At 41.4% G+C, this 25,832-nt stretch overlaps 1 protein-coding gene across 1 annotated transcript in view; it reads left to right on the forward strand.

Moving 5' to 3' along the window:
* Nucleotides 1-25,832, forward strand: part of LOC126357197 (odorant receptor Or1-like) — an 87,014-nt gene that overhangs the window by 35,419 nt on the left and 25,763 nt on the right. The window contains exons 3-4 of the mRNA XM_050007437.1: nucleotides 7,114-7,263; nucleotides 21,396-21,859. Of these exons, the coding sequence (XP_049863394.1) occupies nucleotides 7,114-7,263; nucleotides 21,396-21,859 (614 nt within the window). The remainder of the gene's footprint in view (nucleotides 1-7,113; nucleotides 7,264-21,395; nucleotides 21,860-25,832) is intronic.

Here is a 25,832-nt window from a genome sequence, read left to right on the forward strand (position 1 = left end):
ATTTTACTGCTGATCTGGTAATTACCGCTGTGCCAAATATGTGTGAGCGGTGGAGAACGAGCGTAATCGGTGAGGCTTCACCAGAACACTGTGTACCCATACCACAGCGGTGCAATTCCTACAAATTCTGTATGTCATCGAATTGCCACGTGAGCGGAAGAGTGGTTATAAATGTAGTTCGTGTATTTCAAATTGGGATTCTAAATCAGACCCCTCACGTTCGCAAGCGTTATTCTGCCAGATGAGCCACCCACGTAAGCCCAACTGAAAGATTAAGCCTGTCATTACGCTTATTTTGTAAGTCATTCTCTTGCATATGTAATGTAATACAAAACTGAAACTTTCAGAAAGAATTACCATAATAAATTCAGTCTTAGAGGGAGTGTAGGAAAATTGTAACAACAGTAACCTAACTTGTATGTAAAGCGACGGTGTTCACCCAGTCTCAGTGACGACCTCCCTTGTACAATCGGAAATATCAGCATTCTCGCAGATTGATATGTAAAGATCAGGGTCATGAAAAGAGGTGATCAATGATATTTACTCTCCCTTCAAACCATGCAGCTGTTTATGCGGAACCAGAGAACATATGATGGTCCTATGCAGCGATGAATGGAAGGCTCGATGAAGAAAGGGTTAGCGCCTCATTTAGAAACAAATTGCTCACGTTACCTGTCATGTATTCGAGTATACCATACGTTGATGACCAGCAGTTCCTTTAGTACTGCTAGAATACACTCAGACAGTAGCCCAGAGAAACAAGCAACAGGGAAGAAACGGATTTTGTGACATTTCAGAAGCTCGTAACCAGACACGAATCATATAGTCTCATCTGTGTGTTCTGGCAGTTCAGTTTTTGAATTTCTACAATTAATTTAATTTTAACACAGTCCTCCCATTTTCATTTATGTCGCAAAGTAACCGATTTTGTGTCATTTTACAAGTTTCCAAACAGGAGCGAATTATTTAGTCCCTACTGTGTGCTTTGGTAGTTTACTTTTTACATCTCTGCGTGTTAATCTAATTTATTAGCCACAGTTGTTGCGTTTTCGTCAGTGTCTACAGTTGAGTTGCGCATTGTGTGTAGAATGTATTTTTCTATGTAATGTAATATTCCAAGGCCTTAAGTGTGGATGGGGACTGCGACTGCTGTGTGCTGGCTTTAGTAACACAACTTTAGGCTACAGTGGATGGGCATCACTGTTGTGGGGGGACCGTGGGGATTCAACGGACGTCCAGCACCTCTGAGTCCGCCGATCTGTCCGCACTAGTGGCCAGCTCATTTACTGCTAACAGTTAGGTTAACACCTCACCCATGGTCGAGTGGCAGGTAACCTCAGGACGTGGCAGCTGTGAAAGACATTTCTCGGGGTCCAAACGAAATGCCTCCACAGTTAGTCTGATTAACAAGTTTCAGGTGCCGTCTGTGACTTAACCTCTCAGCCTGCAGGCAGTCACAGAGCGTCGCATTGGTGGTAGTTGAGAGCATCAATGTAAGGCGTCTTATGGGGCCCCTTAGTACATGGCTGTCAAGGACGGAAAGAAAGCCATTGTGCACTCCATGTGCACACTGGCTGGACTCATTCCAGATGTAAAACGGATCCTCCCGAGTGCCATGAATAGTGCAGGGTGAAGCCAACTACAGCTGGTGTGGCACTCGTTATCAATGATATGTGTCACTTTGGATCAGAAAAGATTCTCTCTGGTTTCGAGAGCTACTTGAAGTGATCAAGGCTTCCAATCTTGCTTGCGAGATGAAAGAACAGCTGACCATTTGCAGCATAATCGACAAGACCGATTGCGGACCGCTGTTACAGAGCCTAGTGGAGGGTCTGAATCAGAGGTTCAGATGGTTCTACGACTTAGTGGGTTGCCGATTTCTCGACTTCCGCCTTAGGGCGGTGGGATTTCAGGTTCTGCTAGATAGGTCAGTGGTCCATTACACACAGGAGCCTGCCACACGGATAGCGGGTACTGTACGGCGTGGACGGGATGGTTTTTTGAGTTAGAGGGTCTCGGGGAAACACAAAAAGGATTTCCGACTCGAAGGATGCAGGTCAAATGTAGGAAGAACGTCGATATAGGAACTATCGGTACAACAGTTGTGAACTGTTTAGCGGTATTGGGGAAATACCAGAGCTCCAAGCACAAATAGAAAGCACTGATAGTCAAATCGTTATAGCCACCGAAAATTGGCTAAACCCAAAATTTTGGGCAAAGAAGCTGACGGAGTTCAGAAAGGATTTGTTAAAAACAGTTGGCGGTGGCGTGTTTGTTGTTGTTAGAAGTAGTTTACATTGTAGCGAAATTGAAGTAGATAGGTACTGTGTGTTAGCATGGCTGGAGGTCATTCTTAGCAATCGGAATAAAAGGATAACTGGCTCCTTTTATCCAGCTCCCAACAAAGATGATACATTTGATAAACGGCTCGAACAAAACTTGAGTCTAATTTCAAACATGCACCCTACTTGTACAATTATAGTTGGTGGTGACTTCAATTTATCTTCGATATGTTGACGAAAGTACATGTTAAACCTGAAGGTAAGCATAAAACATCATCCGAAATATTGTTAAATACATTCTCTGAAAATTATTTCGAGAAACTAGTTCACGGGCCCACTCTAATAGCAAACGGTTGTGAAAACACATTTGACCTTTCGGGGAGAAATAATCCTGAGCATCAAAATAGATACAGGGCTTAATGATCACAGAGATGTCGTAGCTAGACCCAACAAAAAAAAGTATATCTATTCAAAAAACAGATAAAAATTCACTTGACGCGTTCCTCAGAGATAATCTCAACTCCTTCCAAAGTAATAAGGTCAGTGTAAACTAGATGTGGCTTGAATTGAAAGAAATAGTATCGAGAGTGGTTGAGAGATTTATACCTAATAAATTAACAAACGTAGGAGCTGATCCCCTAAGGTGCACAAAACAGGTCAGAGCACTGTTACAGAAACAACGAAAAACGCATGCCAAATTTAAACTTACGCTAAGTCCAAAAGGATCACGATATATTACGGAAGCTCGAAATTTAGCACCGACTTCAATGCGGGATGCTTATAATAGTTTCCACCAAGAAAGTTTGTCTCGAAACCTGGCAGAAGATCTATAGAGATTCTGGCCATATGTAAAGTATGCTAGTGGCAAGTTGCAGTCAATGCCTTCTTTACGCAAGAGCAATGGAAATACTATCGATGACAGTGCTACTGGCCGGCCGGGTGGCCGAGCGGTTCTAGGCGCTACAATCTGGAACCGCGCGACCGCTACGGTCGCAGGTTTGAATCCTGCCTAGGGCATGGATGTGTGGTATGTCCTTAGGTTAGTTAGGTTTAAGTAGTTCTACGTTCTAGGGGTCTGATGGCCTCAGCAGTTAAGTCCCATATTGCTCAGAGCCATTTGAACCAAATGAACAGTGCTGCTAAAGTAGAGCTACTAAACACAGCCTTCCGGAATTTCTTCACCAAAGAAGACGAAGTAAAAATTACAGAAGTCGAATCAAGGACAGATGCAAGTACGAGTAACTTAGGAGTAGATGTCCTTGGAGTAGTGAAGCAACTTAAATCTCTTAATAAAACCAAATCTTCCAGTCCACACTGTATGCCAGTTAGATTTCTTTCAAAGTATGCTGATGTAATTGCTCTGTACTTAACAATCATATACAACCGCTTGCTTGTAGAAAGATCCCTACCCAAGGACTGGAAGTTGCTCAGGTCACCCTAATGTTCAAGAAAGGTAATAGAAGTAATCAACAAAATTTTAGGCTCATATCATTAACATCCATATGCAGTAGGATTTTGGAACATATATTGTGTTCGAAAATTATGAATTACCTCGAAGAGAATGGTCTATTGAAAAATACTAAACACGGATTTAGAAAACATCTTTCTTATGTTACACAACTAGCGCTTTACTCGCACTAAGTTTTGACTACTATCGACAAAAGATTTGAAACTGCTTCCGTATTCTAGATTTACAGAAGGCTTTTGACAGCGTACCTGAGAAGTGGACTTGTAGTGCAATTCCTTGCCAACGGAATATCATCTCAGTTAGGCGACTTGATTCGTGGTTTTCTGTCAGAGAGGACACAGTTTGTAGTAACTGACCGTAGGTAAACGAATAAAAACAGCAGCGATATCTGGCGTTTTATAGGTCCTCTGCTGTTCCTTTTCTATATAAACGGTTTATGAGACGATCTGAGCAATTCTTATGGTGTTTGCAGGTGACGCTGCCATTTAACGTCTTTTAAAGTCATCAGAAGATAAAAACAAATTCATAACCGATTTGGGAAAGAGATCAACATGTTGCGGAAATTGGCAGTTGACCCTTTTTTTAAAGAAAAGTGTGAGGTGATGCACACGAGTGATGAAAGGAATCCATTACATTTTGGCCACGTGATAAAACCATCAAGCCGTAAATTCAAATAAATACCAAGGAGAAGCCATTCGAGCAACTTAAATTGGAAACAACACATAGAAAATTTTGTGGGGAAGTGCAACCAAAGACTGCGTTTTTTGACAAAGAGCTTGGAAAATGTAACAAAATTACTAGAGAGACTTGTCTACACTACGCTTATCTGTCTGCTGCGCGATGGGGGATACCTACCAGATAGGATTAACGGAGTAGATTGAGAAAGTTCAGAGAAGGGCAGAACGTTTCATATTATCGAGAAATAGAGGAGAGGGTGTCACGGACATGATACAAGGTTTTGGGTGGACATTCCTAAAACAAAGGCGTTTCTTGTTGCGGCGGGATCTCGTCACAAAATTTCAATCTCCAACTTTCTCTCCGATTGTGGGCATACTTTTTTGACGCCAACCTGCGTAGGGAGAAAGGAGCATCATAATAAAATGAGGGAAATCACAGCTCGCACGCATAGGTTTTTTTTACGCTGTTGGAGAGAGGAATAATAGAATCATTGCGACGGTGTTTCCATGAACTCTGTGCCAGACAGTTAAGTGTGATTTGCAGAGTACGCACGTAGACGTAGATCTAGATGTACTGTACACAGGGGGTGGACAAAAGTATGGAAACACCAAAGACACAACAAATTTGCTTGCCTATGAGAGCGTAGGAAATAAGCTGTGATTCAAAGCAGTTTCCAACCTTCTCGGAATGGATAATTTCAGGTTCTGTATGGTTTCCTTTGGAATATTATTATTCCTGTAAAACAGTATCAAGGTTAGGTAATGATATTGAAGGTGTATAGCCATCAGGATCCCTTCTCTCCACAGTAGATCAGCAATGCTCAACAATATTGCAATGTGGCGACTTTTGTGACCAGGAGAGTGGCGACCACTCATCCTCGTTCTCATGGAACCAGTACTGGACGTCTCGAGCCGTGTGGGAAGGGGCCGCGAAGGTGTCCAGACGTTCTCTGGTGCTACATTACGACGTTTGGAGACGCTAATGCGGCACGTAAGAGCTTCATACCGAACTGAATGCTCAAGCTCACAGATGACATACGATTCCGTCATTCTCATCATCTTTGTATTGTGATATAGTCAATCTACGGTACAAAACTAATCAAATACAAATATCTTGTTGTTGTTTTTACTATACTTACAAAGATGGTGTAGTTATTAGACATTTTATCATATAACAACACAGTTCACAGATAAATGTATAATTATAAATTAAACATAAATCTGTGCACACTGGCTTATCTCAGTTGACAATTGTCAGCTATACAAGAAGAAATGTATTTGTTACCAATGCTCCCGTCATAGATATTTTCCGCAAAAATCGAAAATACTGGAACACCACACTAAATTAGCAAGCGTTATTTTCAAAAATTTACTCATAAGATGAACTGAAACCGTAGACACTAAATGAAAATACTAAAGAGAATCTGTAGTTAATACAACTTACGGTATCAAGAGAGCTTGTATATTTTCAAAGAGTGGTTTTATTAATTGATTATAAATAAACAACCCATCAAGTCTCACTGAAAATGTATGTGGTGGTGATTGTGGGCATTACCTCCAATACATCTCCTGCCGCACATGAAAATTAAGAAGTTAGATCCAAATCTTCTCGTTGTGAACTATTCAGTTATTGTTATTATCATTATTACTATCAGCATTACTCAGTGTATATTTGTTACTTCAATCGCTTCAACGCTGTTACAACTATACTATATATTTGTCTTGTTCTCTTGCAGTTAATATCAGGACGTATGCATCTCAGCTCAGGTATATGGCTAACCGTGATATAGTGCCACAATGTATGTAGCAGCATTGTCAGGAGAGTCGAGCTTCATCGTGAGAGTTGCTGCCTGCTTGGGTTAATGTAATGTATAAATGAAAAAATATGAAGGAAATTATAAGCCGAATCTAGCAGGCAAAATGTACTTTTAACAACAGAAGGAGCCTTTTCACATTCAGCAGCATAGATAAACATCTTAGGGAAGACCACATAAAGACATTTGTTTGTAGTGTACTGCTGTACGGATCTGAAACATTGACAACTGGAGAAGCAGAAAAACATAAAATAACATCCTTCAAGATGTAGTGCTGCTACAGAATGTTCAAGATTTTCTGCATAGGCAGGATATCAAACGAAGACATGCTCCATAGAGTGGGCGAAGAGGATCTTTGTCTCCTGAAGCTAATCTAAGACTAAAAGGACTCACGGGTTGATAATCTGCTGAAGCAGGATCGTCATCAGAACCCTGAAGGAACAGTAGAAGGGAAGACTGCAAAAGGCACATCCAGACTACAACACGTCAACCAGATCTTGAATCGTACCAGATGGACCAGCTATACCACTCTCAAAAGGAAGGCGGAAGACAGAAACGTATGGCCAGCTGCTGCTAAACTTGTCTCATGGCCGAAGAAGAACTTCCCTTGGGGAGGGCGGAACTGGTGGTAGTTGCCAGTCTTCGCGATAACGTCTCAGTAAGATAGCGGTTCTAAATGTTGACTTACTAATGTGCTAGTACATTTACAAGAGGGCTGAATATGCTAGGTAATGTCTGTGAATAAAGCCCTCTTCCTCGTTAATAACTCCTTTACCGACACCGCTCACTGCGTTACAAGTATTTATGCACGCAATTGAGGTGATGGTGTAACAGGCCGACGGAGTTTAGTAACTTCCTTGCATTTCTTTCAGGTTGCTCTTTTGATTGGAGAAGGGGGAACTGTACGCGAGCTGGTTCGCCTACTGAGCGACACAAGGAGGCAATATGACAGCGGCGGCAACAGTGATTGCATCCGCAACCGTTATACGAGAATAGTGGATAGGCTGCACCGATACTTCCAGGTGTGTGTTTTTCTTTGCTCTTCGGCTTCTTATATAAATTATTCTTGCTTTGTAGCGCTTTTTAAGTAAGACTATTAACTTTTATATATATTTATGTTATACAAGACTTCTCTGTTTGTTTGCTATCTGGAAACGACTAGTATGGAATCCTTTTAAACTATTATGTCAATAACGTTAACAGGAAAAAAGTATCACCTGATCCTTTCAATGGCGTTTGCTACAAGTACCGCGAAAACCAGTTTGCAAACGTAATTTTATCCTTCGTGTGGATGCAATAGAAATTTTACGGTATTTGGTGCCTGGCAGTTCTTTTCTGTAACTGCTGTCGTTCTTCATCAAACTGTTTTTCTTACTCATTTTAAAAGGTAGCCATGCACATCACTCTAGCAGCCAGAATTTGCTATAGTTTAACTAATTTATAGAGACATTACATTCAATTATGCAAATATCTCTAACAGGCTACAACATTGGGCACATGTAGTGCGAAAGTATAAAAAATAATGAGGTCATATTACGCAGTCGTATACAGGAGAGCTATTCGGGAAGTAAATTTCGATCGGTCGCGAAATGGAAACCACTGTGAAAATCCAAAATGCTTTATTTTCAACAGTTAGCTACATCTACCAGTTACTTCTCCACATAGCCGACTTCGACCTTAGACCTTAGACTACCTGTCAGACATAAAAGAAGGAGACCACGATGTTCTTGGAATGACCTCGTCCATTGAATATTGCTCCATTTCGGGTTACGCGAGAAGGAGCCCCTGAATAGAGAGGCTTGGCTGAAGATAACAGAAATACCACATATTGTTATTAATTGATCTCTCGTTAATTAACCTTGTAGTAATAATAAAAAATAATCATAATTACAGTTTCTAAAATGTAGAATTCCAACACGATGTAAATGTGTAGCACGGCATCCGAATCCTGACCTTATGGCAGTTACGGACTTAAAACGGCGTTCGATTATGATAATGATGGTTTTTGATTTGTAGGACGCTTAGCGCGGTCATCAGCGCCCGTAGAAAGTCCCAATTTTTTCACAGTCCAATTTTTACGCCAGCCAATTTAGTCACTGTCACCAAATGATGGTGATGATGAGGACAACACAAACAACCAGTCCCCGGGCAGGGAAAATCTCCAACCTGTCCGGGAATCGAACCCAGAACCCTGTGATCCAGAGGCTGCAACGCCAGCCTCTACACCACGAGCTGCGGACTCGTGCGTTTAGTAGCACACAATCGAACTACGATCTTGGGCAAAGGCCTCTTCTGTTATCTACGATCATGAAGCTGAGATTCAGCTTCGTTAAATTCGAACTAAGCAGATATTCAGATCTTAGTTTTGAAATTATCTCAGGGATCGTCGTTGCCAGAACTTCGATAAACCTCTTCTTTCATAACTGCTTAACTGTCTCACTGTGTACCTAAAGCCTAGCACCTCTTCTCAGAACATCTCTTTAAAAAAATACACGCTTTTACAGGCGACACAAAAAGTTCAGTCAGTATATCCTGACCCGGGTTTTGCAGTTGCAGGACGTTTAAGACATCAAACTACTGAAATACTAAACATACTGAAGAAGTGCAAATACCATTCTTTGGAGTGAAATATATGGATAACATGAAGTAACCTCAGAAGGATGATTTGCAGTAGGTGTTAATCAGATTTCCCTTTTTAACAATATCTGGAAAACAATAGCTCAGTAACAAATCTTTCGTGTGACTTTCGACGTTCGAAGCGACTCTAAATTTTCAGCTAAAGCATTTTATAGAAAATTCTCTTACGAATCTACAACATACATTAAAACATAATACTCAATGGGGCACTTAGTTGCTGAACCTAGAGCCATTTGGAAATTTGTTTCAGTGCCCTCATATAAGCTGTCAGTATCGGAAATCTGAGAACCCGCTAAACAGCAGTAGGTCTCGTTTTGAGAAGCGTATTAGTGATGTTCATGTAAATCTGTAGTCCAGCAGTTGCGCCGTAGACATAGATACATTTTTACGTATTACTATTGGTTTTACTGTGTTAATATTGATTAGACTATCCGTCCCTGTCTGGTATAACGTTATGATAGCAACATGATACATCGAACATCTATCTTGCTCTGTTTGCTTTGTTTACTAACAGGTTTTGACTTTAAAGTGATGGTACTGGAGAGCCTATTGGAGGCAGAAGGTTACGAACTGCTAAACCGTAAATAAAAATTGTAATTTAAAAATATAAAAACGCCTTTCTTAGATAAAGAAACACGCATAATATGAAGGTTAAATACAAATAACTGAATTAACCTTCTACTGTAGTGGAAATCACAATAAAGGAATGGATATTTGTCGGGAAACTAACATTATCGTTAGGAATAATTTTTCACAACGTACACACATCAAAAAACGTTTAGCATTACCTCGATTCGCTGAACTCCTGCAGATAGACCTTGACTGTGGATATTGTATCACAGACATAGTCCCTTTGACTGTTCAGGGATGTCACTGAACCAGACGTAAACAAACATGCATGAGCAACGCCTATTAGACGGATGGGGTACGACAGCCGATCTGTTCCAGTCATTCCATCGAGAAGGAGGTACACGCCTCGTGTTGTCTGTAGTTCAACCATGCCTAGACGGTCAATACCGCGATTCGATCGCGTCCGCATTGTTACTTTGTGCCAGGAAGGGCTCTCAACAAGGGAAGTGTCCAGGCATTTGGGAATGAACCAAAGCGATGTTGTTCGTACATGGAGGAGATACAGAGAAACAGGAACTGTCGATTAAATGCCTCGCTCAGGCCGCCCAAGGGTACTACTGCAGTTGATGACCGCTACCTACGGATTACGCCTCTGTGTAACCCTGACAGCAACGCCACCATGTTGAATAATGCTTTTCGTACAGCCACAGGAAATCGTGTTACGACTCAAACTGTACCCAGTAGGCTGCATAATGCGCAACTTCTCTCCCGACGTCCATAATGTGGTCCATCTTTGCAAACACGACACCATGCAGCGCCGTACAGATGGGCCCAGGAACATGCCGAATGGACCGCACAAGATTGGCATCAAGTTCTCTTCAACGATGAGTGTCGCCTATGCCCTCAATCCGCCAGTCGTCGGAGACGTGTTGGACGCAAGCCAGTCAGGCTGAACGCCTTAGACACACTGTCTAGCGAGTGCCGCATGGCGGAGGTTCCCTGATGTTTTGGGGAGGCATTATGTGGGGCCGACGTATGCCGCTGGTGGCCATGGAAGGCGCTGTAATGGCTGTACGATATGTGAACGCCATCCTTCGACCGATAGTGCAACCATATTGACAGCATATTGTCGAGGAATTCGTCTTCGTGGTCGACAATTCGCGTCCCCATCGTGCACATTTTGTGAATGAATTCCTCCAGGATAACGACATCGCATCTCCAGACGTGAATCTTATCGAACATGCCTGGGATAGATTAAATAGTGCTGTTTATGGACAACGTGACCCAACAACCACCGAGTTAACTTCGCCGAATCACCGTTGAGGAGTGGGACGACTTTGACCAACAGTGCCTTGATGAGCTTGTGGATAGTATGCCACGACGAGTACAGGCATGCATCAACGCAAGTGGACATGCTACTGTGTATTAGATGTACCACTGTGTACAGCATTCTGGACCATCGCCTCTGTAAGTCCGTCTATATGGTTGTACAACATACAATGTGTGGTTTCCATGAACAAGTAAAACTGCAGACATGATGATATGTTGATTTCTATTCCAGTTTTCGTACACACTCCGGAACTCTCGGAACCGGGGTGATGTAAACCTTTTTTTGATGTGTGTATAAGCAGTAATATGAAATCCAGTATAACGACATATGTCGGGTTCAGTTCCCGGCTGGGTAGGAGATTTTTCTCTGCTCAGGGACTGAGTGTTTGTGTCGTATTCATCATCCTCATTTCACCCTCATCGACGTTCAATTCGCCGAAGTGGCGTCATCTCAAAAGACTTGCACCAGGCGATCCGGCGTACCTGCCGGGAGGCCGTCGCCACACGAAATTTCATTTTCATAGTAAATTCGTTACGTGTATGCATCAGACGTTCTACTATTATTTTTTATGGAACCCTGCCTTTATACTGATTGCCACTTCTGTATAGCTGAACACGTAGTGCGCCACGTCGCGAAACGGAGAGGTGAACCAGACAAGGATTAACGGTAGATTAACAATCTTTGTCTGGTACAGCGAACGGCCTAATGGGATTTTACAGCTGACATTACATGCTCATCATCATCATCATCATCACCATCATCATTTAAGACTGATTATGCCTTTCAGCGTTCAGTCTCGAGCATAGCCCCCTTATAAAATTCTTCCATGATCCCCTATTCAGTGCTAACACTGGTACCTCTTCTGATGTTAAACCTGTTGTTGTTGTGGTCTTCAGTCCTGAGACTGGTTTGATGCACCTCTCCATGCTACTCTATCCTGTGCAAGCTGCTTCATCTCCCAGTACCTAGTGCAACCTACATCCTTCTGAATCTCGTTAGTGTATTCATCTCTTGGTCTCCCTCTACGATTTTTACCCTCCACACTGCCCTCAAATACTAAATTGGTGATCCCTTGATGCCTCAGAACATGTCCTACCACCGACCCACTCTTCTGGTCAATTTGTGCCACAAACTTCTCTTCTCCCCAATCCTATTCAATACTTCCTCATTAGTTATGTGATCTACCCATCTAATCTTCAGCATTCTTCTGTAGCACCACATTTCGAAAGCTTCTATTCTCTTCTTGTCCAAACTATTTATCGTCCATGTTTCACTTCCATACATGGCTACACTCCATACAAATACTTTCAGAAACGACTTCCTGACACGTAAATCTATACTCGATGTTAACAAATTTCTCTTCTTCAGAAACGCTTTCCTTCCCATTGCCAGTCTTCATTTTATATCCTCTCTACTTCGACCATCATCAGTTATTTTGCTCCCCAAATCGCAAAACTCTTTACTACTTTAAGTGTCTCATTTCCTAATCTAATTCCCTCAGCAGCACCCGACTTAATGTGTCTACATTCCATTATCCTCGTTTTGCTTTTGTTGATGTTCATCTTATATCCTACTTTCAAGACATTATCCATTCCATTCAACTGCTCTTCCAAGTCCTTTGCTGTCTCTGATAGAATTACAATGTCATCGGCGAACCTCAAAGTTTTTACTTCTTGTCCATGAATTTTAATACCTACTCCGAATTTTTCTTTTGTTTCCTTTACTGCTTGCTCTATATAGAGACTGAATAACATCGGGGAGAGGCTACAACCCTGTCTTACTCCCATCCCAACAACTGCTTCCCCTTCATGCCCCTCGACTCTTATAACTGCCATCTGGTTTCTGTACAAATTGTAAATAGCCTTTCGCTCCATGTTTTTTACCCCTGCCACCTTTAGAATTTGAAAGAGAGTATTCCAGTCAACATTGTCAAAAGCTTTCTCTAAGTCTACGAATGCTAGAAACGTAGGTTTGCCTTTCCTTAATCTTTCTTCTAAGATAAGTCGTAAGGTCAGTATTGCCTCACGTGTTCCAACATTTCTACGGAATCCAAACTGATCTTCCCCGAGGTCGGCTTCTACAAGTTTTTCCATTCGTCTGTAAAGAGCGATCTATTGACACGTAATCAGCAAGAATTCAGAAAACATCGCTCTTGTGCAACGCAGCTAGCTCTTTATTCGCACTAAGTAATGGCCGCTATCGACAGGGGATCTCAAGTTGATTCCGTATTTCTAGATTTCCGGAAAGCTTTTGACACCTTTCCCCACAAGCGACTTCTAATCAAGCTGCGGAGCTATGGGGTATCGTCTCAGTTGTGCGACTGGATTCGTGATTTCCTGTCAGGAAGGTCGCAGTTCGTAGTAATAGACGGCAAATCATCGAGTAAAACTGAAGTGATATCAGGTGTTCCCCAGGGAAGCGTCCTGGGACCTCTACTGTTCCTGATCTATATAAATGACCTGGGTGACAATCTGAGCAGTTCTCTTAGACTGTTCGCAGATGATGCTGTAATTTACCGTCTAGTAAGGCCATCCGAAAACCAGTATCAGTTGCAAAGCGATTTAGAAAAGATTGCTGTGTGGTGTGTCAGGTGGCAGTTGACGCTAAATAACGAAAAGTGTGAGATGATCCACATGAGTTCCAAAAGAAATCCGTTGGAATTCGATTACTCGATAAATAGTACAATTCTCAAGGCTGTCAATTCAACTAAGTACCTGGGTGTTAAAATTACGAACAACTTCAGTTGGAAGGACCACATAGATAATATTGTCGGGAAGGCGAGCCAAAGGTTGCGTTTCATTGGCAGGACACTTAGAAGATGCAACAAGTCCACTAAAGAGACAGCTTACACTACACTCGTTCGTCCTCTGTTAGAATATTGCTGCGCGGTGTGGGATCCTTACCAGGTGGGATTGACGGAGGACATCGAAAGGGTGCAAAGAAGGGCAGCTCGTTTTGTATTGCCACGTTATAGGGGAGAGAGTGTGGCAGATATGATACACGAGTTGGGATGGAAGTCATTATAGCATAGACGTTTTTCGTCGCGGCGAGACCTTTTTACGAAATTTCAGTCACCAACTTTCTCTTCCGAATGCGAAAATATTTTGTTGAGCCCAACCTACATAGGTAGGAATGATCATCAAAATAAAATAAGAGAAATCAGAGCTCGAACAGAAAGGTTTAGGTGTTCGTTTTTCCCGCTCGCTTTTCAGGAGTGGAATAGTAGAGAGATAGTATGATTGTGGTTCGATGAACCCTCTGCCAAGCACTTAAATGTGAATTGCAGAGTAGTCATATAGATGTATATATTTTGCAGCTGTGGCTTGTTAAACTGATTGTTCGGTAATTTTCACATCTGTCAACACCAGCTTTCTTTGGGATTCGAATTATTATATTGTTCTTGAAGTCTGTGGGTATTTCGCCTGTTTCATACATCTTGTTCACCAGATGGTAGAGTTTTGTCAGGACTGGCTCTCCTAAGGCCATCAGTAGTTCCAATGGAATGTTGTCTACTCCGGGGGCCTTGTTTCGGCTCAGGTCTTTCAGTGCTCTGTCAAACTCTTCACGCAGTATCGTATCTCCCATTACATCTTCATCCACATCCTCTTCCATTTCCATAATATTGTCCTCAAGTACATCGCCCATGTATAGACCCTTTATATACTCCTTCCACCTTTCTGCTTTCCCTTCTTTGCTTAGAACTGGGTTTCCGTCTGAACTCTTGATGTTCATACAAGTGGTTCTCTTTTCTCCAAAGGTCTCTTTAATTTTCCTGTAGGCAATATCTATCTTACCCCTAGTGAGATAAGCCTCTACATCCTTACATTTGTCCTCTAGCCATCCCTGCTTAGCCATTTTGCACTTCCTGTCGATGTCATTTTTGACATGTTTGTATTCCTTTTTGCCTGCTTCATTTACTGCATTTTTATATTTTCTCCTTTCATCAATTAAATTCAATATTTCTTCTGTTACCCAAGGATTTCTACTAGCCCTCATCATTTACCTGCTTGATTATCTGCTGCCTTCACTACTCCATCCCTCAAAGCTACCCATTCTTCTTCTACTGTATTTGTTTCCCCCATTCCTGTCAATTGTTCCCTTACACTCTCCCTGAAACTCTGTACAACCTCTGGTTCTTTCAGTTTATCCAGGTCATATCTCCTTAAATTCCCTCCTTTTTGCAGTTTCTTCAGTTTTGATCTACAGGTCATAACCAATAGATTGTGGTCAGAGTCCACATCTGCCCCTGAAAATGTCTTACAATTTAAAACCTGGTTCCTAAATCTCTGTCTTACCATTATATAATCTGATACCTTTTAGTATCTCCAGGGTTCTTCCATGTATACAATCTTCTTTCATGATTCTTAAACCAAGTATTAGCTATGATTAAGTTGTGCTCTGTGCAAAATTCTACCAGGCGGGTTCCTCTTTCATTTCTTAGCCCCAATCCATATTCACCTACTACGTTTCCTTCTCTCCCTTTCCCTATTGCCGAATTCCAGTCACCCATAACTATTAAATTTTCATCACCCTTTACTATCTGAATAATTTCTTTTATTTCACCATACATTTCTTAAATATCTTCGTCATCTGCAGAGCTAGTTGGCATATAAACTTGTACTACTGTAGTAGGTGTGGGCTTCGTATCTATCTTGGCCACAATAATGCGTTCACTATGCTGTTTGTAGTAGCTTACCCGCATTCCTATTTTCCTATTCATTATTAAACCTACTCCTGCATTATCCCTATTTGATTTTGTGTTTATACCCCTTTAGTCACCTGACCAGAAGTCTTGTTCCTCCTGCCACCGAATTTCACTAATTCCCACTATATCTAACTTCAACCTATCCATTTCCCTTTTTAAATTTTCTAACCTACCTGCCCGATTAAGGGATCTGACATTCCACACTCCGATCCGTAGAACGCCAGTTTTCTTTCTGCTGATAACGACATCCTCTTGAGTATTCCCCCGCCCGGAGATCCGAATGGGGGACTATTTTACCTCCGGAATATTTTACCCAAGAGGACGCCATCATCATTTAATCATACAGTAAAGCTGCATGCCCTCGGGAAAAATTACGGCCGTAGTTTCCCCTTGTTTTCAGCCGTTCGCAGAACCAGCACAGCAAGGCCGTTTTGGTTAATGTTACAAGGCCAGATCAGTCAATCATCCAGACTGTTGCCCTTGCAACTACTGAAAATGCTGCTGCCCCTCTTCAGGAACCACACGTTTGTCTGGCCTCTCAACAGATACCCCTCCGTTGTGGTTGCACCTACGGTACGGCTATCTGTATCGCTGAAGCACGCAAGCCTCCCCACCAACGGCAAGGTCCATGGTTCATGGGGGTTGGAGGGGGGGATGTTAAACCTATTACTTCAAAATCATTCTTAACCGAATCCAGGTACCTTCTCCTTGGTCTGCCCCAACTCCTCCTGCCTTCTACTGCTGAACCCATGAGTCTCTTAGGTAACCTTGCTTCTCCCATGCGTGTAACATGACGCCACCATCTAAGCCTGTTCACCCTGACTGCTACATCTATAGAGTTCATTCCCAGTTTTTCTTTGATTTCCTCATTGTCGACACCCTCCTGCCATTGTTCCCATCTACTAGTACTTGCAATCATCCTAGCTGCTTTCATATCCGTAACCTCAACCCTGTTGATAAGGTAACATGAATCCACACAGCTTTCGCTCCCATACAACAAAGTTGGTCGAAAGATTGAATGGGGCACACATAACTTAGTCTTGGCACTGACTTCCTTCTTGCAGAAGGGAGTAGATCGTAGCTGAGCGCTCACTGCATTACCTTTGCTACACCTCGCTTCAAGTTCTTTCACTATGTTGTCATCCTGTGAGAATATGCATCCTAAGTGCTTGAAACCGTCCACCTGTTCTAACTTTGTTCCTACTATTTGGCACTCAATCCGTTTATATTTCTTTCCCACTGATATTACTTTCGTTTTGGAGATGCTAATCTTCATACCGTAGTTCTTACATTTCTGATCTAGCTCTGAAATATTACTTTGCAAACTTTCAATCGAATCTGCCATCACAACTAAGCCATCCACATATGCAAGACTGCTTATTTTGTGTTCACATATCTTAATCTCACCCAGCCACTCTATTGTTTTGAACATATGATCCATAAATGATATGAACAACAGTGGACACAGGTTGCAGCCTTGTCTTGCCCCTGAAACTACTCTGAACCATGAACTCAATTTACTGTCAACTCTAACTGCTGCCTGACTATCCATGTAAAGACCTTTAATTGCTTGCAAAAATTTGCCTCCGGTTTCATAATCTCGTAGAACAGACAGTAACTTCCTCCTAGGAACCCGGTCATATGCTTTTTCTAGATCTATAACACATAGATACAATTACCTGTTCCACTCATAACACTTCTCCATTACTTGCCATAAGCTAAAGATCTGGTCCTCACAACCTCTGAGAGGCGTAAACCCACACTGATTTTCATCCAGTTGGTCCTCAACTAATACTCGCACCTGCCTTTCAACAATACCTGAGAAGATTTTACCCACAACGCAGATTAAAGATACCTCTGTAGTTGTTACAATCTTTTCTCTTTCAATGTTTAAAGATTGGTGTGATTACTGCTTTTGTCCAGTCTGATGAAACTTGCCCCAACTCCCAGGCCATTTCAGTTATCCTGTGCAGCCATTTAAGACCTTACATTCCACTTTATTTGATGAGTTCCGACTTAATTTCATCCACCCCAGCTGCTTTATTGTGCTGCAATCTATTGACCATTTCTCCACTTCCTGAAATGTGATCCTATTTCCATCATCATTCCTATCCCATTCTACTTTGAAATCTGAAACATTACTGATCGTATTTTCACCTACATTGAGCAACTCTTCAAAATATTCCCTCCATCTGCCAAAGGCATCCACAGGATGTCCAAAATGCTTGTCATTTCTTTCTTACCTCCCTTTCGAAGACTGTTAATTACACTCCAAAATGGTTTTCCAGCAGCTTGGCCCATAGTCTCCAACCTGTTTCCAAAGTCTTCCCAAGATTTCTTCTTGGATGCTGCAATTATCTGTTTGGCTTTGTTTCTTTCTTCAACATAACTTTCTCTGTCTACCTGAGTTCTAGTATGTAGCCATTTTTGATACGCCTTCTTTTTCCTTTTACAGGCTGCCTTGACTGTGTCATTCCACCAAGCTGTTTGCTTCATCCTACTTTTACACACTACTGTTCCAAGACATTCTTTAGCCACTTCTAGTACTGTGTCCCTGTACCTTGTCCATTCCTTTTCCAATGACTGTAATTGACTACATTGAACTAACTGGTACCTTTCTGAGATCGCTGTTATGTACTTGTGCCTGATTTCCTTATCCTGAAGTTTCTCCACTCTTATCCTCCTACATATGAACCTGACCTCCTGCAATTCTGGCCCCACAATCCCAATTTCACTGCAGATTAAATAATGATCAGTGTCATCAAAGAATCCCCTAAATACACGTGTGTCCCTCACAGCCTTCCTGAATTCCTGGTCTGTTATTATATAGTCAATGACAGATCTGGTTCCCCAGCCTTCCCAAGTATATCGGTGAATGTTCTTTTGTTTAAAAAAGGAATTTGTAATTACTAAGCCCATACTGGCACAGAAATCCAAGAGTTGTTTCCCGTTCATGTTGGCCTCCATATCCTCTACAAATTTACTCATAACCTTTCCATACCCTTCTGTTCGATTCCCAATCCTGGCGTTAAAATCACCCATGAGCAGAACACTGTCCTTGTCCTTTACTCTAACAACTACAACACTTAGTGCCTCATAAAAACTATCCATCTTATCTTGATCTGTCCCTTCACAATGTGAATTTACTGACACAATCCTAATTTTCTTGCTTGACACTGTCAAATCTATCCACATCAGTCGTTCGTTTACATACCTTATTGCAACTACGCTTGGTTCCCTTTCTTTCCTGATGTAAAGCGCTACACCCCATTGTGCTATTACAGCTTTGACTCCTGGTAGGTAGACCTTGTATTCTCCCACTTCTTCTTTCTCACCCCTTGCCCGAATGTCACTAATAGCTAAAACGTCCAGCCCTATCTTACTTGCAGCCTCTGCCAGCTCTCCCTTCTTCCCAGAGTAGCCCCCATTGATATTAATAGCTCCCCATCTCATTACCACTTGTTTGCCAAGTCGTATCTTTGGAGTCCCTGGTTTGTCATTGAGAGGTGGGACTCCGTCACCTCCAAAGGTCCGAGGTATTTTGCTCTGATTGTTGCCAGCATCATATTTAAAGTACCAGGGAAGCAGGTTGCTAGCCTTATTTGCCCCTAGTCCCATTGGGTTTTACCCCTAACGGTTGAGGGAGTAACCGATGGATTTGGTAGTCTTTGCCGTATGAGCACAAAGGTGACCACGATTCAAAACATGTCCGAGATGCCCAGCCTTATTCCGAAGTAACTGGTATCCCGACTGTCCACTCATGCGTTGCCCGTGGTTCATGAACTAGGACATGACTACAGGAACCCACACCATGAATCACCGTTACATGCTCATTTATGCAAATGTTGAACTGGTCACCCATGGGCGCCTCTGAAAACACGATTCACGAACAGCTGAAATACGATGAAACATTGAATAAAGTTTACACGATTCAAAGAATGATAATGTCCTCCCTTACATTACGTGTCGACTGTAGCGAAAAAAGAACAGCTTGTCAGTAAAATAAAATAATTATGCCAGTCATGACAACAATGGGTTTCGTAGGATGTGATAGACACTAGATAACAGACATAGGGTGGGTTGTTCAGTAAGAAGATAAACATTGCAAATCCTGTAAAGCTAGGTGTTTTAAAGTAGATAAATAAAGAATTTTTCGAAACTTCACGCAAAAAAAATTATATTATCTTAAGGTACCGGAGTTAAAGAATGATACAACCCAGTTAACTTGTTCCCTCACGCCGATTTGCAAGTTTTGCAAATAACTTTATGTTACTCACAAGGTGGGACGCGTATAGGTCCGTTACGTTATTTCATCAAAATTTGCACAAAACGTTTATTCACGTATTAGTGAGAAATGAAAATAAATTACTTCGCAAAGACTATAGAACACATAGGAAATAATTTAAAACGTATGTGGTACTGCTCTTGAAACTCCATACAATCCCTGCTTCATAGTACTGAGTCTTTCTCAAGAGTTAAATGACACACTTATAGTGAGTACCTGGAGTACTGACCGTAGTGTTCGGTTACACGCAAGACCGTTATATACTCTAATTGCATGTGGTCTATCGTAGTATTTTCCAGATTCAGAAACTGTTCTGACGTGTTTGGACTGTGGTTCTGCAAGCACCTGAGATGACAGCACACACTGATCGCATCGTTTGATTTGAGGGTCGCTCAAGTGCGCTGTCATCAGCGATCATAGAAAGTCCCAATTTTGCCACTGTCAAACATAATGATGAGGAAAACACAAACACCCAGTTCTCGGATAGAGACTGCGTACAGCAGCACACTCTAGCCGTTGCGCTACATTAAATAACTTACATATAAATTTTTCCGTTGCGGAGCTGGCAGAGTACGTAGGCATATTTCGTCTTTGAATAGCCATGAAGTGCTTTCTGTATTCTCAGTATCAGATAAGAAATCATAGAGAATTCTTTTAGCGGTTTTATCTTTTCCCAGAAACCAGATCTGTAGCCCAGTTAACTGTTCTCTACCTAAGCGGCTGCTTCAAGAGAAGGTGGCTCTTATTTCTAATGTACGTCCTGTCCCTCTGAAAGCTACGGTGTGCACGCGTCTCTAACCAGCAACGGAGGAAGCCTTGTAGTTTTTAAAGATATTTCGAGTGGTGTTCTCCATCGAAGTTAGTTTTTCTTCAATATTCGCGACACCGCTCAAACTTTTCCTAGAGTCACGTGCGATATAATTGAGACTCACCGTTTATTTCGAGTTGGCAAAATGACGCAAATAAATAAAATCGATACATAACTAACAGTAGTGATCATACGTGCAATTTGGCTCGTAGTATCTGTTCGAAAATAGTAATCGCCATACTCTCTCTGGTTACTGCGTTTCCTCCACAAACATTAGTTGCAAAGATAACGCTGTTAGCACAAAACTCATAGTAATGTTCGTTGAGTGTGTAATTCGTATAATCCCTTAAGAAGATAAAACAAGACCCAAAAGCATCCGCGAACCTTATTCATGGCAAGATGTAGCACCGCTCTGTAGTTTCTTTTATTGCGATATAGAGTTAAGAACGTCAAGCTCCTTATGATACTGTACTTTCGACTTGGCTCCTTCATCTGTAAACTTCAGTAATTGTTGGTGGGTAATTTCCTTCATCGTAAAGTGTATTTCTGCGCTTGTGAGTGTCCACAAGAAGATATGTCTTTCAGAATAGAAATCAGCTTTAATAAGAAAACGAACTGCGGTTTCAGCTTGGAATATCAATGTGATAATCAGCTGAACAGATTCGAATCGATACTGCTTCCTTAATTGAAACCGTATTGTAACCATGTTAGTTCCAAAATATTTACTAGTGCACAACATTTTATTTATATTCATTCATTCTTAACAACAGAAGACTAGTAACAGAAGATAAAGCCTGTGACATTCATTCTACTTTGCAGGTGATGACTGTGCCTGCGTTGATGTGTTGGGTGGCGTCTCCGCTGCTTTCGAATGGCACTCTGACAGCCGATCAGCAGGACCAGCGACAGCTGCCGCTGCCGCTCTGGCTACCTGCAGACACACACGCGTCGCCGACGTATGAACTGCTGTTCATCATCCAAGCCACCTGTCTCACGATAACGGCGGAGGCCACGCTATGTCTTGATGTTTTCTTTGTTCGCCTCATGATGTTCGTTGCAGCTGAGATAGAAGTATTAGATCAAAGCATTTCAACAATGCATAATTTCCATCTGAAGGATACAGCGCTACGTGATTATGTATATGGAGTCGGGAGCGAACGGTCTGTGATGGCACCCGGTGTTGGTCACTCGACTCCACCTGTAGACGAATCCTCAGACACCGCTTCAGATGAAATGTTCTCTAAGCTAGTGAACAATGTTCTTCACCACCAGGCAATTCTCAGGTTAGCATCAGAATACAACTGAACACATTTGTCTGTTCATAAGGTGTTAAAACGACACACCTGGCGTACAGTATAATGAACAGAATATACAGAAAACTGCACTGTATTAGACTACATATATTTATGTATATGGGAAACATTTTGCTAACAATATGTGATGTACATGATCGCCAAATATCTTCGAATATGTTGCATCCATATTTGTTACATATGTAACGATCGCCTTATTTACTATTTCTTTGGAATATGTCAGCGATGAAAATACTGTGTGACACATAAAAAGTAACCGTCCTATAAACACCTAGCAGGGTGGTAGATCCGTAGTCATTTGATTAAGTAATTAGGTCCGAGGTCTTACCGACTTAGCTCTATAGGGACAAACAAGCATGGTAATGGGTTTCGCTCTACATCGTCAGCAGGGTATGAGGCAGTACTGATTTACTATTAATACAGAATTGAACCTCTAACCAACTAATTAATAAGCCAAGAAGGTAAATTTTTCTAATAGTGCTGCACGCCTTCAATGTACTGAAAAAAGCAATTTTTGTAACATCATTCCCCAATAGAGACAATGTTTTTTGATTACAGTTTTTAGTTGTAATACAGTTCTCGAGTTGATCTACATATCAGACAAGACTAAAGCCAGAAGGGGTACATATACTTTAGTGTACGTACACATATGGGTTCATCTCATTTTTTGAACACTGAGATATACAATGGGAACGTTAACAAAACGTACTCCGATGACTGGAGATGCAGTTGGTCACTGAGTTAGCTGCATCACTACATGTTCAACGGATCATAATCACTGCTTCTGTCCATCAAATAGACTGAGTCGTTTTACAATGAGAGTGCGCTTTTTCCAATTAACAAGAAGGCAACATTTGACAAATTACTTAATTTCTTAAGGTGTCTTTTACACGCACATGATGATTCTTACTTGACGTTCTCTCCTTCTCTCCTTCTCTCAAATATTTTCTTTCTCACATACATTGATTAATTTATACTCCATTTGTCTCTCCTTCGTTTAAATACACTTTCACTATACCACTATACCACATTCAGAGAGTCTTGCATGGAGCAGAAAGAACTGCGAAATATTTCTGATTTCAATAAGAATCTGAAGATAATATTTGATTTCTGAAATTCTTTATATCCCTTTGTAAGAGGTCAAAGATTTTAATCGCTAAATACGACTCATTTCTGTAAACATTATGGCTGAGATACAGACAGACTAAGCTATTTATTCTTCTAGTGTTACATTTATGAGCCTCTTGGTCTCTTTAACCCTTTAGAATCGTTTACCGTTATCTGTGCAATTCAGTAAATGTAATCTGTTGTCCTCAGTCTCAACTCTTTAAGCAGTTGTAACACGCCTCAGTGCAACAAACACTTTCTTTCTAAGTAACAAGTTATCCCAGTATGTGATGTCATAACTAATTTACTGTAAGAAAAGAGTTATTTATTCCTGGCCCATTACTGTAGTTGGTGAGAAAGGGTATGAGTTACAAGGTGGAATGCAAATAGTATGAAAAACGTCCATCCAGCTTCTTGACTGCAATACATCAGAATGCCCATAGCCCAATAGATGCTCAGCTTGAACATTTAAGAGGCCCTCTAATATCAGATTTTACGTTTAACTTCATCTCAACATAAATATCCATGCAATTACAATAGTCTGTTTCATTTATTACTTTACCTGATGAATTACTTATGGAGATATCGTCGATTCTTGTGCCAGACATAGTTTTCATGTATCGTGTTTCATCTAATTTGAGTAACATTCCATTTTACCAGGTTTAAATGAACTGTAAGCCTGGCAGATATCTCAAAACTTTGGGTTTCCTCCAAAATTATGAACGAGGAAACTTGTTGCTATTAAATGAGACATGAATAACACCTACTTTAATTTATTACGATAAAATTGTTATCGAAAAAGACAAACAATGCCAATGTTAAGAATAATAAGACTTTGGCTTATGTAAAATAGGGGTTGGGGGAAAGATGCTCACTGTCATGCAACTGAATTAATAGCAGATGCAAATTGTCCAGTGATTATCATGATGTTAACCGAAAACAGATGGAAACACCTCACGCCTGTGGCTGGATTTGAAAGAATAGTTTTCACTGTTTCAAAATGCAAATCCTCAAAGTGAAGCATGAAGTGACCGAAGTGTTATAAAATTATTTTTGCCTGTCTATACATCAGGTCTCAGTCGCGGCTCAGTCCCACCATCGCATTCTAGATGGAAGGTGTAGTGGCTGCAAAATCAGTCATTGGCGTGGCGACCGACTCTTGCTGACGGCAAAGTGCGTAACAGCTCGGTATTTCACGAAGTCCTTGAAATATCAAATATGAAGAGGCAGGTCAGATTCTCTCTGGGATCTGTCAATGAAGCTGAAGATGACAAAGTTCATGTTGAAGCCCAAGATAATGCTCCTTTATAATTTTTAATATATTTTCTCCAGACAGTGCAATGTTAATTGCCATATGTTGCCATATGTATTCAGTCCTATTTCCTTGTTGAACTAAACTTCTTAAAAGATTTCCTGCTAATTGCACATTACTGATTCCTGTTTTAATCCAGGTCTTTATGTCATATTAACGATGTATTTCATAGTTTTCTTGGGAAACCATTCGGTGAAATGTAGCACATATTCTCAATACAAAGAAAACAATCTTCAACCCACAAAATAAGAGACAACATACCTAACCACTCATAGCTCACAAACGAGTCAACTTCAGGTACCTCCTACACAGATTGAACAGAATGCCAATGGATAAACGTAGCTAGACAGAGTTCCAAGGAAAATCGTAAGAAATTAAATGCAGTAGATAAATTAAACAAAACAAAAAACAAAAATAGAAACACAACTTATACAGAAGATGTGTAACATGGTTACAGCATAATGCATTAGTGATAATCGTACAGCAGAGCCCACAAAAAATACTGAAACTAGACTAATCTCTACCCGATCAGGCCAACAACGTTCGACGATACCGACCGACCGCCTTGTCATCCTCAACCCACAGGTGTCATCGTATGTCAGTTTACGAGACCGGAGCTGCTAACTCTCAGTCAAGTAGCTCCTCAGTTTGCCTCACAAGGGCTGAGTGCACCCCGCTTGCCAACAGCGCTCATCAGCCCGGATGGGCTCCCATCCAAGTGCTAGCCTATCCCGACAGCGCTTAACTTCGGTGATCTGACGGGAACCGGTGTTACCACTGCGGCAAGGGCGTTGGCACACACAAAATACACAAGATCAAAAACAGGAAAACATTGTATATCGTGACTATTGGCAACTAAATAGCTCAGAGAATAAAAATTTATGAATAGACAAGGAATCCGTATGGCAAACGAAAAAAACAACACACTACACAACATACTTAAAACAGCCAACACTGCTACAGATATATAAGCAAAGTAGGTTTACAAGGTGTCACAAGCCTTTTGGTGAAACAGAAGCAATTGATAGTGGGTCCACAACCGACTGTACTGAGATAGGGAACCAATGATGGGCAATGCATATTTATTTACACTACTGAACATTAAAATTTGCTACACCAAGAAGAAATGCAGATGATAAACGAGTATTCATTGGACAAATATATTGTACTAGAACTGACATGTGATAACATTTTCACATAATTTGGGTGCATAGATCCTGAGATATTAGTACCCAGAACGACCACTTCTGGTCGTAATAACGGGCTTGATACGCCTGGGCATTGAGTGAAACAGAGCTTGGATGGCGTGTACAGGTACAGCTGTCCATGCAGCTTCAACACGATACAACAGTTCATCAAGAGTAGTGACTGGCGTATTGTGACGAGCCAGTTACTCGGCCACCATTGACCAGACGTTTTCAGTTGGTGAGATATCTGAAGAATGTGCTGGCCAGGCCAGCAGTTGAACATTTTCTGTATCCAGAAATGCCCGTACAAGACCTGCAACATGCGGTCGTGCATTAT

Source organism: Schistocerca gregaria, chromosome 1, assembly GCF_023897955.1.
Source record: "Schistocerca gregaria isolate iqSchGreg1 chromosome 1, iqSchGreg1.2, whole genome shotgun sequence".
Lineage (NCBI taxonomy): Eukaryota > Metazoa > Arthropoda > Insecta > Orthoptera > Acrididae > Schistocerca > Schistocerca gregaria.